Below are 16,517 nucleotides of genomic sequence, written 5' to 3' on the forward strand. Positions count from 1 at the left end.
GCGCTATTTTTCGTTTTAACGTGGCAATAAAATGAAAAGTTCGTTTTATCACGGTAATTTTCGTTTTATTGTGCTATTTTTCGTTTTAACGTGTCAATAAAACGAAAAAGTTCGTTTTATCGCGGGTGCGGTTGTATCAGCTGTTGAAGACGTACGATGTAAAGAATAATTTTAACAACGTGCGCGACGAAAATAGGGATTTTAATTGACTCGTATTGTATAGGCCTAAGCCAGGCCCTCCTGAATTGAATTGAATTCGACACAGTAATTCGCCTGTAATTTGCGATGAATCTTTTTGAAAATATGCTTGAAGATTGGGTCTGGCGAGATGTCCACCCCTATTGTAAAAAATTGTCATTGGTGATCAAATATTGCTGCCATTTGGGTGGCCATCTTGAATTTCTTGTTTGCACGATGCAGCCTTCAATTCTTGATGGATTATCACAAAATTTGGTGTGAGGATCAGGGTAGGTAAGCTGTCCATGCCTTTAGTATTTGGAGGTCATCGGCTATCAAATATGGCCACCAGGTCAGCCATCTTGAATTTCTAGTACGAAACGGCCTGCAATTCTTGATGCATTTCCATGATACTAGGTGTAAGAATTTATGTAGGTGAAATGTCTACCCCTTATTGAAAATTGAGTTCAAGTATGGCCACCAGGATTGCCATCCATCTTGGATTTCTTTTCAGCACGATGCCTACATTGTCCAATTGTTGATGCACTTTTTCATGTAGTGTGATCTTTGGGGCAGCTAAAATGGGCTTGTCTTTTCGTGTAAGGATATATTAACAGAAAATGAACATTATCGTCACATAGCCTATACCATCTTAACTACAATGTCAATCTTTCTGTAAAACTTTGGATACTGAATCATTCTTCTTCTAGGCCTACTGCGTCATGAAGGTATAAGGCCCGTGGGCCTTTGTTTCTGTATTGTCACCAGGGGGCGTTGGATAGTAGAATTACTGAGTATATCTTTATTAATATTAGGCATATTTTGTTACCATGATCAATTGCAAGGTTTTAGTTCATGACATGTTCTATGATTTTGGTGCGTTTCCAGGTCATTTGGTTTTGCATATGGTCCCCAAGGGGTGCTGAATAGAAGAATAAGTTAGTATTTCTAATCAAATTGGTAACATGCATATTTTGTTATCACAATCAATTCTAATAGCTGCTGACGTGTTCTATGATTGTGGTGAGTTTCAAGGTCATTGGTTTTTGTATATGGCCACCAGGGGGCGTTGAATATAAAAATTGGTAGATTGTTAGGCATTTGAAACCACTTCCCAAGTGGGCATGGTGTCCCTGGACCCCTAGTTTCCATAACGTTAAAGTAAGTACAATTTATTACACAAATAACAGTCGTATTTTTCATGTACTTGCTTTTGCTGAAAATCATGCCAGATTGAATTTTTAACGATCTTAAGCGGAACACTGACGTCTTTGTGACCGCTATTGTAAAGTTTCATATGTAGAATCGAAAATGGCGTCTAGTGTGGATAATTCTGTCAAGTCTGATGCCAAGTTCTCTTCAGATCCATCATCTCAATCTGAGCCTCATGACACACATGATTCCCCCTGCTCAACTTAAGTCATATACATTTACCCCCGTCTGAGTACGCCACCGCCGTCGCAAGTGACGTTTACAGTCTAGAGGCCGTTGACCGATTGTTTTCAAATTTGGTACACATGAAAAATGACGTTAAAGGCCTAGAGGCCGCAATTGTTGCCCGATCCATTTTGAATTTGTTACACATGTAGGATATCACTTGGGCTTTTCTTGATATTTTCTGTCCTTATTTTCGGTCGGTAACAAGTCACTTTTCTCCCATCATTAGAATTCATTCCATAAGTTATCAGTCCTTTTCATTTGTTCTCAAATCTCCAGAGTACCAATGTGTAATTTTGATGCTGATTAAACATACACTAATGTAAATTTAGGAGAGTCCATATTAAGAATTTCGTTTCTTGTTTAGGGTGTTATCCTACAAGCACTGCTTCTTTATAACTTCCCTACTGATATATTGTAGTATTCTATATGATTATTCTTTATTTGAATTTTGTATCGATTTTTATTATATATATCGTACTACAATTTACAGGAAATAGATAATTATTAAAAAAATGAAATATATATAGATATTAGAAATTTATTACAGGGATGAAAATCTTCCGTTCAAAGACGGATTTCCGACTTTTCAGTTTCACTTCCATCATTGAAAACAGTGTAAATCTGGGTCACAAAGTTCTGAGATCGGTAGATCACAGCAGCCGTAAAAACGCTGCGAACCGCAGAAGCTTTCATTATATGTTTTCCATCACAGCGGCCGTAAAAACGCGAACCGCAGAAGCTTTCATTATATGTTTTCCCAATCTCCATTCAAGAAGACAGTACAAATTGAATCAATAATCGTATCTATTTGAATCGTAAACATTGTGTTGATTGTACGCGTGACACAGAAAAAGCCAATCACGGACGCAGAACCGGCCCGTGTATCTGACGTCTGGCCGACTGTGACCATATTTCAGATGCTACCGGCTATATTCAATTCAATAGTTGATTTTGTGGCTCAACTTCGTGGAAATTGTGTCAATTAATGGTAAATTTTCTAAACACGAGGGGAGGGGGACAGCTCTTGAGGAATGAGAGAGCTATTACGAGCGTGTCGGCATTGTGTTGACCAAAGCACACCATTTTTACTGGCATTGAATTAACGAAGACTCCAATTAATGGGGTTAAATACGCTGCAAAATAGATCTGGCAACTTTGTATTCAAGATTATTTCACATTATATTGGGCTGAATGGTGAAAGAAGTTGATCACAATAATATTAAGATTTTTTAATAATATTTTATCAATAATTCGTTCGGATAAATTTGTTTTACAAGCTGAATTAATATGCGGATGACCACATCACTTGGCAGGAATGGGCACCTTGCACCAAAGGTTGGTACTGCAGCGGTTTTAAATTCCTTGTTTTGTGCTGGGAAAGTGAGTGGGAGTCCTTAAATTTGAAAAGTTGGCAGACAATGTCCCTGAAAGCCTTTAATTTTTACTTTTAGACGGAAACATAGATGTATAAACTAGTTTATACGTCCATGACCTAAATTATTGCAAAATTGTATGGCAGTTTGGCGTGCTTTCCTCGTTAACGGGGTTCCCTATGCATCGCAACAACCAATTCGAGCTACGCGCACCTGCTACGGAATCCTGTCGATAGACTGTTTAGTAACACATTTTCCTTGCCAAACTTGTATTCTTAATCTATATTGTATGAAAATAGAAATAATAATTTGAAAGTATTTTGCATTCTAAAATTGATTTTTGGTGCACCAGTGCTTATTTTGGTGAATATAATGTGCGTATGAATATTCGGATGAATTATACGCAATATTAGTCTTATTTACATATATAGAAAACAGCGAACTGGCGAATTGTTTAGGATATAAGTAATCGTCATTCTATGCCACGGCACGGCTCATCCGTGGCGATCCTGCTTTGCATGGGCATCATGTGGGGAGAATGAGTGTTGTGAATGCATTTCGTCATGATGCTCTGATTCCGGGCTGTGGCTGCGACAGTCTCTATCCACAACACGCAGACATCCGCAACACGCTGATGTAGCTGCTATGGTTCATTCTTCTAACCGAGAACGAATCTACTCATATATTACAAATTGCGTCCTTCTATCGTTTACCTGTAATTTGAACTTCGACAAATCATCTCATCGCTGCACTGGGAATGATGAGATTTGGCGATTGGGCAGATGATAGATACAGGTCTTCGACTCTAGTAGTGGTTTAATTTTTGTTTATTGAAAATTCTCAATAATTGATCGCAAACTTGCGACCGACTTTATTTACTTATGCCTCTAAGCTGGTCTGCAACTTCATTGCCTCCATGGTTGAAGAAAGAGCTCTTCTGATGTCTGCTCCATCATGAGTTCGAGCATATCGTGTGGCCTAGCCAGCCGGCCCGGGCCCGGGCCACAGGTCTGGCTGTTACTCGATATCCTAGAGTCTTGAGTCTGGGTTGAAGTAGACATTGTCATTTAAAATAACATGTTTATGTTGTTCTGTATGAATTACCCGTGTGTCATGTATGTTGTATTTTCTTATTTTAAAATTTGTATTTATTGAATTTGGGAATTTTATCCCTGAATTTCAATGTTATAAGGATCAATAAAGAATTGAATTGAATTGTCACCTAATACACATGCCATCAGAGGATGCGGAGTCGTATATGACAGCTATGCTATTATAAATCGCTAATCTCACGAAACCTGCATACTCCTAATATCGAACATATTTTCTAAAACATTTGAATATTGAAATTGTATGTTTACACATTTTCATATTGACTGCTTGTAGCCACTGATGAAATTCACGCCGTCCCTACACACATCGTAGATAGCTTCGTCATTCCACCAGCATCCCCACGTCAGGGTCTGACTTTTATTATATCAGACTTCCGCATCGTGTATACATCCGCCATTTAACCGAATAATCCGATTTACTTATCATTTCGATTTATGCCTGCCGCTTCTGATATAATCATACATCCTTTACTATTACAAGACGTCTTCTAATGATATTCAATGCAATATAACATTTCGACGTTCAAATATAGGTCATTATATAATCACAGGAAGCCATTCTACATCTATGTCAATAATATTTTGCCAAATAGCATGTTTGTGTACACATAGACCTGTGACGTTTTGCACATCGATTTACGGCTGTCGTTTGTAAAATGACGCTGAATGGTTAACATTGTGTTTAGGTTTCATAATGGTAACGATTTATAAGGCGTCAAAAAAGTCTTTGAAAGTGATAGACATTGGTCCTATAACCGGCCATATTTCACTCTAAAGTTTAAAGCAAAACAAATCGATCTGACGTATTTGTTCCTGTCTACCACTGTCCGAGGCGTCAAGCCTCACTGTAGTGCCCAGGGACTGTTGATACGGTTGTCATTGCAACGGACACCAATAACAATAATGAAGAACCAGAAACTGTCCATCCTCGAGGTCACATATTGTCAAATACATAGGTAACAATTTTCTTGGGTCTGAAATTATACCCCAATGAAACCCCTTACATCCGGCCTTCCGACATATCGGTGGAAAAGTGGGTAAATGAGTAGAAAAATAAATTTTTTAGTTCTATTGCTTTGAAATTTTTACTACATAAAGTAAGGATATATGGCACACAATTTCAGTTGGAATTGAAAAGATCAGTGCATTTTGCTGGGAGACAGTTTATCTGAAACTTTTTCGTGAATTGTTTTCATGGCGGCCATCTTGGAGTATATGACCTTGACCTCAAGTTCACTTATACCCACATTATTTATGTCTACTTTGTTGGCCCAAAGGATATCAACAACATGCTATATAATTTTTCTGTGTCGGATACCTTGGTAACTATTCTATGAAGCCTCAAATATACCCCTATAAACCCCCAAATTCCCTCCGGTACAGCAGCGGAGACACTATGTGGTATTGAAAGGGTTAATGATGTTGTATGAATAATTCTCGCTGATTGCTTTTAAGGCTTGGCTAAAGATGAATGCACACTTCGTGAGCTCAATGTATCCAAGGGAGCAAAATTAATGGTTGTAGGGTCAACATTAAATGATGTACTATCAGTGACAGCACCTGATCCTAAGGAATTAAAAGAAGAAAAGCCACACACTAAATCGAAGGAACCTTTATGTCAAGATAAAGTGAGTGTTTTTGCGAATCTTTACATGATATCTAAATGAGAACTTAGTGGCTGTACTATTGTGAGTCTGGCTCCCTCACAATTATACTACATATATATATTCATTCTTTATTTTGCTAATAAACATGAATTAAATATAAATTACATAATTTTTTTTTTTAAACATATATTAGCAGGGTGAACCTGTTAAAAGTTTTCACTTGTAGCAACAGGTACCCAAATACACACTTCACTCTCACCCACACATTCATACTTTCGCATTCACACATGATTTTCTACTGCTACAGGCATACAAAAATAGGTATATAATAGTAAGATGATATAGGTACAGTTACATTGTTTGATTAATTCATTGGGGTTTTTTTCTTAATAATGATTAATAATTACTAATTATGAATTTCTTATAAGCTGACTTAAAGATCTCTAGGGAAGGTGATGATTTGAAAATATTACTCATTTCATTCCAAAGTTTTGGGCCATTGTAACTAAGGAAATTTCGGCTTAAGTTATTTCGGCATAAGGGTAGTACAAATTATGAGGATTATATGAAAATTACTGGAGTTAATTAACATATAGGGCTTCAAATTCTGATGGGGTGCCCACTCATCTGGACCATATGATAAACATGGCTGAATGCTTAAAATGGCGGGCAAAAAATATGTAGGTTGTGTTTTGCTATAGAGTATACTGTATTAGGTGAAAAATCAGACAATAAGAGTTTTGACGTGACCTATATTTGCCGGACAGCTATGATTGCTCAACTAAGTAAAGAATGAAGTTTATTGCTAGCTCGGCCGAGTGAAACTGCCGAATTTAATCAGTCACTCACCCGAGTAGATAGGCTAATTCTATCATATACTCGGGCGAGTAAAGAACTTGACTTTCACTAAGCTCGGCCAAGTGGATTGTCGAATTCAATCAATCATTCGGCCAAGTAAAGAACTTTCTGATATATTACTTGGGCGAGTAAATGCCCGAGTAACTTGTCAATTGGGACCGTATTCTATAACTCGGTGATGTAATGAATGAATTGAGCATGTACATCATGGACAATCTCTGAAATCTCTGAAATAGTAACCACCAATATCTTCATATTCAAATATGATTTACACAACTTTTAAATATTTCAAATAGATTTGGATTCTAAATTACATTAAACTCATTTGAGAATAAACCTTTTTTGGCCAAACAATGAAGACATTTTTTGGGATATTTTCAAGTGAGTGATAACCTATTTGTATCTGGTAGAAAGATGTTTTCGGGGCTTTTGTTAGTGGTGATCATGCCCAGATTCAGTTTCTACTTGAGGTTTCTTATGCATTGTTGGTTCCCATGGCAACCAAAGCCTCTAAGTAACACATTTTGCTTTCCATGATTTGATTTTTCCATAGATTCATAAGAAAGTCCTTGAAAAATATGGAAAACCTGAAGACTGTATGCCTGGTATGAAAAATAGAAAGGAACCTTTACCTCCTGTTCCTCTGAGTGGTATGATAAATAAATCAGGTGGGAAAGTACGTCTCACATTTAAAATGGAAGTTGATCAACTTTGGATAGGAACTAAAGGTAAAATTCATTGCTGTTGCATGATTCAATGTGGGACAGATCAAGCGTTTAGCATGTTTATGTTGTAGATGGTTGTTAAGACTGGTGTATAACCCAGGTTATATGTAAGCAAGACATAAGGCAGCAATCACCATGAATAATTGCATTCAGCAGATATGATCTTAAAGATCAAGGGTAGCCATTTCGTCAAAATGATCTCATTCAATAGAAAACTAACCCATAACAAAAAGTTATTATTTCGATAAACACTGAGCTTGAATAAATATATGGTTTTGAAAAATAAATAGCAACGCATGAATTTTTTGAATGTGCACTGACTATTTGTTATACACATGACGGGCCTTACGGTGAATAAAACGTGTGCTAGACACGCATTATCAGTGTAAGTATTCTTGGTTTGTGGTTTACCTTTTTTAGCGATATTGAAGTTGGCATTGAGCCAATTATGTAAAATGGCAGTACATTTTTTTATGTGAGCATTTGTTTCATTGGTTCTCGGCTTAAACGACGTATAATCGATGCGATCGAAGACATGGCGAACCTCCATCGATGACATGTTCAACTTTGTTATGTTAATATTCTATGAAAAACTGTTATTGGCGGGAAAATTTTTAGCTCGTGCAAATAAAATTGCAATGACCTCGATTGAGGGGGCATTGTCTCTACGAGCAAATGTGTATACACTACTATATATAGTGATACTGTAATAATGCTGCTTGCTGGCGCGTGCACGTTTGACATGAAAATAAGCTTTCATCCAAACTATTATAGCAGAAGATGAGCGCTGTGTTTTCTGTTTGATAGAATTTGTAATAAATGTAATTTCTTGTGACCTGAAAATACTTAGCAGCAAACTATAGGTATAGGTCGAATATTTTAGTGGTATTAAAACGATCTACTGACATACACCGATTTTTAATTACGATACCTGGTTTTGTAGCTTCCGCAGCAATACATTGGAAAAGATTGTCAAGACTACTTAGACACTCTCTGATTTGTGATAGCATATGAATTTTATTCAAATAATTTTCATTTTGAGAATATTATTTTTTTTAAAATATAGAATAGTTTTCCTGTCTACATGTGCCCTACAAAATCTTGGACGTGGACTGTAAACAAATGTTTTTTTGGCCTTGATTTGACTACAAAATAATTATTTGCCAATGGGCAATTTATTCCTATTCAATGCCAACTGAATTTATTACTAAGCATTGGTTTTTTTTTTTGAGACTGTGCATGCGCTAGTTACCGATTGCAATCGTGCTGAGCTCTGACAAAAACCTAAATTTCTGTATTACGATGGCCTCGAACTTCCAGGATCAGCGATGTATTGTGGAAAAAGGGTCTATACCCATATGATCCCATATGAAAAAGTCGCAACCGTCAAGATTTAATGACTATATAATGAATATACTCAGGTTTGTTTACAAACCGTTGGCATGGAAATTGTCACTTCCGCCGGTGGAATGCCTACTGTTGGCAATGAATTAACCATGAAGAATAGTAACATTAGCTTATCGTCGTATTTACAACCTGTCGCTGTTCCGCAAGTTAACGATAACATTTCAATCAATCTGAATACAGGCCTAAGAGACTCTATGGATCCATATTTACCTCAACATCCAGCATCAATGCCATTTTCCGGCATTTACCGCAATGTGAAGCTGCACCTGGTAGCAGACGACACATTAGCCATTCCCATAAGCCTAGAAATAGACAACTCAGTGCCTCATCGTCTAGGAATGGCTCCGACTAATTCATCTGACTTACGTTCAGGATTATGCAATCCTCCTACTACCAATACCATAGCTGTCGATCAAAACAATGTCGATCTGTCCACCTTATACTTTTGCACCTTTTAGAGATCACCCACCTGCTTCATCACCAAACTCTCCTATCTCTCCTAACCCGTGTAATTCTAATGCATCTCAGTGTTATATTTGTACAGACACCAGTGTTATATTTGATAGACCCCAATGAAGCAATGTGTTGTAACGGGTGTGATAACCTTATTTGTTAAAACTGCTCTGAAACGACGATTAATGGCCGCAAATATGCTATAAACAGAGGTTTCCTCTGATTCCGTCCAATATGCCATAAGCCTGCTTTAAGTGTCACTAAATCTGCCTGCAAAGTCGAAAAGCAATGCAAAATGTATTTTATTGTCTATGAAAAAACGATTGGAGACCATTGAATGCAATTTTAGGGCACATAACCAAAGATTCGAAAACTTATGAGGGTGCCCCAGCTAAAAGAACCACAGTAGATAATGTCCAAAAACAAATTAAATCCACTCTCAAATTTAATCCAAGCCAGGACATATTTCCTAAAAAAGAAGCGGTTGCATCTCTAGTTGATCAAAAATTTGAAGACCACAAAAAAGAGATCAGATCTCTAGTTTCGGACCATGAAGAAAGGCGCAACCGGGAATTAAATCTAATTATCCACAACCTGCCCGAATCTACTCACGAAAACCGCATAAATAATCTCATGGATGACCTGAACAACCTAAGATCTATCATTGTGAAGTTTCTGAGCATACCCATACTCGAAGGATCCATCAAAGACGCTTTCAGGCTAAAAGGAGTTTTTAGTCGTAAAAAACTCAGGCGTGAGATCCTAATCCACTCGATCAAATTTAGGGACATAGTTCCCGACCTCGCAGGTAGTGAGTCATTAACAGCGAGTAAGCTCTACATTACCCGAGATCTTACGCCCATGGAACAAAATGAGCTCAGAGAACTTTGGAATGAGTTGAAATGCAGAATGGACAACGGCGAGAAAAATCTACGTATTTACAGGGGGAAAATCATCGAGTCATCAAACTTGCCCAGAAAACGAACTTATGACCATCAGCCCTTTCTCGCAAGTGGGAGGCCATAACCCTCCCGTTTCAAACTACGCTGCCACACTCTACTGATAAAACTGTGGCAAAACCTTGAACTACATTTTTTGCCGGAAGAATTTATGGCCAGAACAACAAAAACTGAACCCAGATATAATAGGGCTATGTGAAGTTTATCCAAAATATGGGCAGACCTTCAATGTAGACGCATTAGTACCATCAGATTACCTAGCCATAGAACCTCCTGCTAACGGCCCCCTCAGCGTCGCTCTCTTTGTCAAGAACTACTTTAACCCCTTGCAAATTTTTCCGGCTATTACAACACCCTTCCATGAATCAGTGTAGTGTGAACTCAACATGCCCGGCAACAAACTGCTATGTGGATGCTTATATCGCAGCCCGTAGAGTTCCCCTCAGAACAATCACCAATTAATTGAAGAACTACCTATCATGTCGTCACTAAAGTATGATAACTTTCTAGTCGTGGGAGACTTCAATTTGGGCAATATTAATTGGAGAAGGTTATCAGCCCCTGACTCGGACGTATTAGCGTGTGACTTGACTGGGAACAATGTTAAACAGCACGTTCAAGAACCGACACGCTTCAGAGGTTCAAACATCCCTAGCCTCCTAAACCTCGTTCTCACAAAAATCGAACCCCAAATAATCTCAACAGATATAAAACCACCCCTCAGTACAAGTGACCACTGTGCAATTGTAAACAAACTTTGTTGCTATGACTCCACCAACGAACGCTTGGAACTGTCACAGAAACCTGCTGTCAGGAAACTATGACCAAATCAAACAAAACCTTCAATCCATACCGTGGGATGACACACTAAACAACAAAGATAAACAGGAATCATGGAACGCGAATCGGAAGAGAACGGAGGAGAATCGTCCGAAATCGACAGTTTGAGTAAAATTTACCGAAATTAACGAACTATAAACCATAAAGAGCCACCGGGCACTGAAGATTGAAGTATTTTATAATTTTTCAGTCTACTGTTATATGCCTTTGATTCCTGAAAAAAATACTTGAAGATAAATCAGCATTGCAATAACAAGACAATAATCGCTGTTACAGGCCATAGATGGCAGCACTATACGGTCATTATTATCAGATATTTTTGGAAACTACCTACCATTATAATCTTGAAGATATGAAGGAGTTAACCATGTAAGTTAGAACAATGAATGATACCAATAAAACGAGAAAATAACAGAATTATGACTGTTAAACTGTAGATGTTGAGATTCTATCACGAAGCTGCGGCAAGCAAGTATACGTGTTGCATAGGTTCTCATGTGATGGTTTAGACTTCTCCGATAAAATCATCTAAAAGAGCTACGAAACCAATTCAAAATATAGTTTTGATCATCTCAACAAAATAAAGCACTTGGAACCTTCTAGAATTTGGAGTTTGCAAGAGTAGGGGATCTCTGTTTAAATGTAGTTCTTGGATGAATACAAAAGTCACCCAATTTCAATGCATTTTGCCTTTGAGGTAGGTGACCCAACGCTAGCACCACTAACGGCGGTGGCTAACATTAAAATCATCTGAATAGAAGTATTACGTGAGGAATAGGACATCGACACATGACAGCTGCGAAGCTGGAACAGGTTGATGGAAAACCCTTAGTGTCTACGATCCATGAAAAGGCAACGGTCTTGAAGAACTCCTTTGCCCCGGTCTTTAGTGTGGAAAATGTAATAGATATGCCAATACTTGATAGAGACCCAATCACCAATGTGACAGATAAACATACAGACACATTCGATTGATTAAAAACAGTTTATGATAATGCACGACTGGCTGTTTGGTGAATAGAACGTTGTGACGATATCTACCATGTCAAGAATTACCCGCTTACAATGAAAATCCTCGCTGTAAGAAAATTCATATCTAATATGACCGTACGACCAACACTATTGAAAACTATAAATAAAATGTCCATAAGCCTATACAAATCAAACAGAAACCTGTTAGAAAAAAGGAATATAGAAATGCGAGCAGAGCCAAGTTTCGATCACACGAACTACTGCATATCAGACCAGCACGTTACCCGCTGTGCTATTGGGTGTATTCACTCAGCCACTCGTAAAGTTATTATGTGATAGGACACAACGTAGCTTAGATATTAGAATCATGCCTACATACATTCTTGTTCGCTCTTCTGACATGGTAAAATTCTTTTACGCAAGATTCAATCATAGTAAATTACGATACGCGAATTCGAAACGGTCGGATGCTAAGTTATATTTCTGTCAGAATTGAAAATTACGTTTATAACCTGTCAGTAGTCAAATCAAAGTGGAGTTATATTTTATGAAAAAATTTGTCTGGAAAGTGGAAAAGAAATAATCAGTAGATTTACAAGAGGGTTTCCCTTCATGTACATTCCCTGCAAAACATCATACCCAGTAACCTTAGCTTGCTGGAATAACCACCCATCTTGTCAACTTGGCCTACTACCACCTGCCGGTGGCCCTACCGGAAATACGCTCATATAATTCTTGGCGGGGTGGCATTGTTTATGTCATCGAGCTGGTTTCCCGTTTCTTTGCATCGGGTTGTTCCCTCAGGTCGGCCCCATTTGCGTTTTCAATCGGCAAAATTGATTAATTATTTTAGGCACCCTATTTGGAATCATTTCTCTGTTTTGAGTTGTTGCATTTTTTAGGGAATGTCCAGTTCACCTCTAGCCCCCAAAGGGCAGAAAAGGTGTTTCGAACAAGGGCTGTGGCCCGCGCACACAGTCCTGCATCAAGATGAACGGTCTCGTCCAGCCGCTTCACGGTCAAAAGCGACCGGTAACCAACGGGAGGGTTCAAGTAACCCGCCCCATCCCTTCAGCAGGGTGGGGGCCGGTGTGGCTTCATCCAGCCCTGCCCATGCACCTGGTCAGACCTAATGCCTAGAGAACTGTCTAGGATGGCGGCAGCGGTGCCCATGTGCCTCTGCGGGCATGGTCCAAGAACTGTATCTCAGACAGCCCATCCAAGGTTGATGGTGCCTCGTTACCACATCGCGGTGACGGGATCCATGTTCACCAGATCCACGGTGACGGGATCCATGGTGATGGGATCCACGGTCACGGGATCCACGTTTAGGCAGTACCGGTCATGGGACTACCAGTCTCGGTCGCATAACGCAAGAGTTCTAGCCTGAGGAAGAGGCATTCCACTTGAGGGAGTTCAAGCAGTAGCCGGTCGATGAAAGCCCATAAGGCACGGTCTAAGAACCGTAAGCTCCACAAACGCTCTCAATGTTGTTCCGAGCCCTGAACTGACCCGAGGTCTCCTAGGCTGGTGAGAGATTACAGGCGTTACTTTCATTGCGGAACCACTCCCCTTCCACAGGGTCACAATGACCCCAGTGCAGAGGAGTTTAAATCTTTTATGGTGGATGCCCTGTCGATAGATTGGGGGGGGGGGGGGGGCCTGCAAGCTTATGCGTTTCCATCCTCTCCTCTGCTGAAGCAGGTATTTTTCAAGATCGAGGACAAAGAGTCATGCGACATTCTCCTGATAGCTTCTTGCTGGCCAGCTCAGTCATGGTTCGTGAGGCAGTTACATCTCCTCTGCGACCATCCCAGGGATGATAATTTTCCGACCTTAGTCGGATTTCCGACCTTTTTGATTCATTTTGATCATCCCGGTGATCAATGCAGAACCACATTTAGAATTTTTGTTTTTCTTGGGTATGCGATGTTGGCTAGTTGTTCAGGTAGGACAGAGGGAGCTCCCCCGTAATTCCTTTAACCCTTAGAGGGTCTCAGCATAGAGACCCTCTAAGGGTTAAAGGAAGAAGTTGAGCATAGTTCTCCTTTGCCACTAAGCCTTGCCCTTGCCAAAGCAAAACATATAGGCTACCAGTACTGTATTTTAGGTAGACTAAAAAAGTCTTAACTTGACAAAGTTTTAGCAAACACAATAGCAACTGCCAGTCTAAATCTTACTGAAGATGTAAGCTCGCCTGCTTACTAAAAGCAATCCTATCGTGAAATAATTGAAAACCATGTCAGTCGATTAACTTTATTTCGTCAGTAACTGGCACTGGTCTCAGATGTGCATAAACTTGGTCACTCATGGTTTTGGTTGTTTATATGACATTCCAGGGTGGTATTAAAATAAAAATTAATTTGTTGAGACAAAAATTCCCATGCTCAATTTTTCGAAGGTTTCATTCTCGTTAAAAAGTCAGCTATCACTGACCAAAATTAAGTCCTTTTTGATATATTTTTTCTTTTTTAATTTTCAATGAAATGATTTTTTGCGTACTTTTTTTTTAGTAGCCTATACATACAAATTTTTTTCTTCACACCAGTTTAGCGAGTCATTGGACCATTGGTCCTTTATGAGGATTAGTTCTGTGTTGCCTGTCATAAGTGCTACACGAGACGGAAGATTCGTGATTTGTATACTGATGATATCTAATTATTGTAGAACGAACAGAGAAAGTAAATATGGGATTTATAAAACATGTTGTGAGTGAACCAATCGAAGGCCATGAGGAGTACCACATCATGGTAAGCAATTCTTTTACACTGTGTTGCAAATCTTGACAGGGTATGTAAACTGCAATGTGCGAGGACCTAAGTTCCAGTTCCAGAACTTTTATGTACATGTATGTTATCAATATGATCAGAGGCATTTATGCCTTTGTTATGGTTTGTTGATTCAATGATTTTTTGCCTACTTGGCTGGTGTCACATTCATTTTTTGTCCATCATCCATGTGGTTGTTCATTCATTCCTCTTACCGTATGTGGAATCCAGTTATTTTTGGAAGTTTGAAGGTACTTCTACTACTGGATTCCTTGGTAGTCAGTTTGTACGTGTATCTACCCTGTAAATTTACAGCCCACAATGTAATATGTTAATGTACTATAATGTCTTACTGGATTTTGTGGTAGAATTACGAATGTTTCACATCATCTCTTATACTGGGGCAGTCTGTTACATGGTAGGCCTACTGATATGCTGAAGAGAGTGTGACTGGAAATTTTTGGAAATCGTAATGGTGGTCAGGAAGATGATTTACAAAACTTCTCAGAACTTCTTAGAGTTGGATTTGCTAAAAAAAAATATAGCAAGGACGATTACATTATGATATATTGATATTATATTAGTATGTACACTTGTGGATTTAGGAACTTTTATCCCGTAGTCAATTCTCCCGAAAAACCAATGACTTGTCATCTAAAGGTTTAACTTGTGTTTCTAAAGTTCATTATGCAAGCTGTGATATTTTATGCATCATCTTTCCAATAATTTGATACACTGCTCAATGGTACTCATTGTTTAGATTTTATATAGTGACATTTCATTGGATGCCAGCAAAAGTTAAAAGGTCACTGCTCATTTATTAGTAAAGGCTTTGGGTTTCCCTGATTCAAGAATGTTGACAACATATGTCAATTAGTGGCTTTTAACTCAATGACTACGTTAAGCCGCTGTCAGCGGCTCGCTGGTATTTACCGTTGCATACGCAAAGCCGCTGAGAGCGGCTTTCAAGACGTTACAAATGTAAACACTGCCTACGTTTGAACTACGCTTGATTTTAACCAATCAGAATGCAAGGAAACAATATTATCATAAATTATGTGAGGGAATTCCATGGGATCCCATATGCAACGCGTCATAGACACTATTGATCATGGGAATTACCAGAGGGGAATCCTTTGTTAACCAAAAATGGCGGAAATTCCGTATGCTGCGCGCGATTTTAGATTTGGGTATTCCGGAGTGAATGAGTTAATGCACAAACTTATATGTACTCTTTTTCTTTTTAGGGCCTACAACTAGGAACAACTTATATGTACTCTTTTTCTTTTTAGGGCCTACAACTAGGAACAACTGAACAATCTAGATACTGGGTGTATTGGATACCAGCTCAATATGTAGACTCTATCAAAGATGCTATTTTAGGAAAGTGGCCTTCGTTCTAGATTAAATGTGAACTTGATTGTGTTCATTGAGTTGTTCATGTATGGATGGTGCAAATAAAATCGTTTTGGCTGCTCGGAATAATTCTTTATAGAAAGAAAAATGCTGTAGATGCAGGCTCGTAGGTGGCCATTAGCTCTATTAAAAGTATAGGCATCTTATGAGAAATTAATTGCAACTTAAGTGATCAGTTATAGTTATTGTTATTGATATCACATTAACTAATAGTATTCCTTCACTCATTTTATTAAACTTGGGACTTTAGTCTCAGTGGGCTATTGCATTCACTTTTCGTCATTCATCTGTCCATAGACAGGATCCAGTTATTTGGATAGCACTTGAATTTTTGTCTTGATATTTGAGTTATACATGTATCAACTCTAGACACACCTGTAGCCTAATACTGGCCCATTCAGATTCAAGAT

The 16,517-nt window shown here is 38.6% G+C and overlaps 1 protein-coding gene across 4 annotated transcripts in view; it reads left to right on the forward strand.

Annotated features, from left to right (window-relative positions):
- The window catches only part of LOC141903562 (ubiquitin domain-containing protein UBFD1-like), an 81,638-nt gene extending 65,366 nt beyond the window's left edge, over nucleotides 1–16,272 (forward strand). For 2 of the 4 annotated variants that reach the window (XM_074791733.1, XM_074791732.1), the window contains 4 exons: nucleotides 5,558–5,730; nucleotides 7,121–7,295; nucleotides 14,591–14,673; nucleotides 15,984–16,272. In XM_074791733.1, the coding sequence (XP_074647834.1) occupies nucleotides 5,558–5,730; nucleotides 7,121–7,295; nucleotides 14,591–14,673; nucleotides 15,984–16,094 (542 nt within the window). In that variant the 3' untranslated portion in view covers nucleotides 16,095–16,272. Of the gene's footprint in view, nucleotides 1–5,557; nucleotides 5,731–7,120; nucleotides 7,296–14,590; nucleotides 14,674–15,938 lie in introns of all 4 variants that reach the window. The other 2 variants (XM_074791731.1, XM_074791734.1) reach the window with 2 other exon arrangements.
- The last annotated feature ends 245 nt before the right edge of the window (nucleotides 16,273–16,517 follow it).

This window comes from Tubulanus polymorphus, chromosome 4 (genome assembly GCF_964204645.1).
Source record: "Tubulanus polymorphus chromosome 4, tnTubPoly1.2, whole genome shotgun sequence".
NCBI lineage: Eukaryota > Metazoa > Nemertea > Palaeonemertea > Tubulaniformes > Tubulanidae > Tubulanus > Tubulanus polymorphus.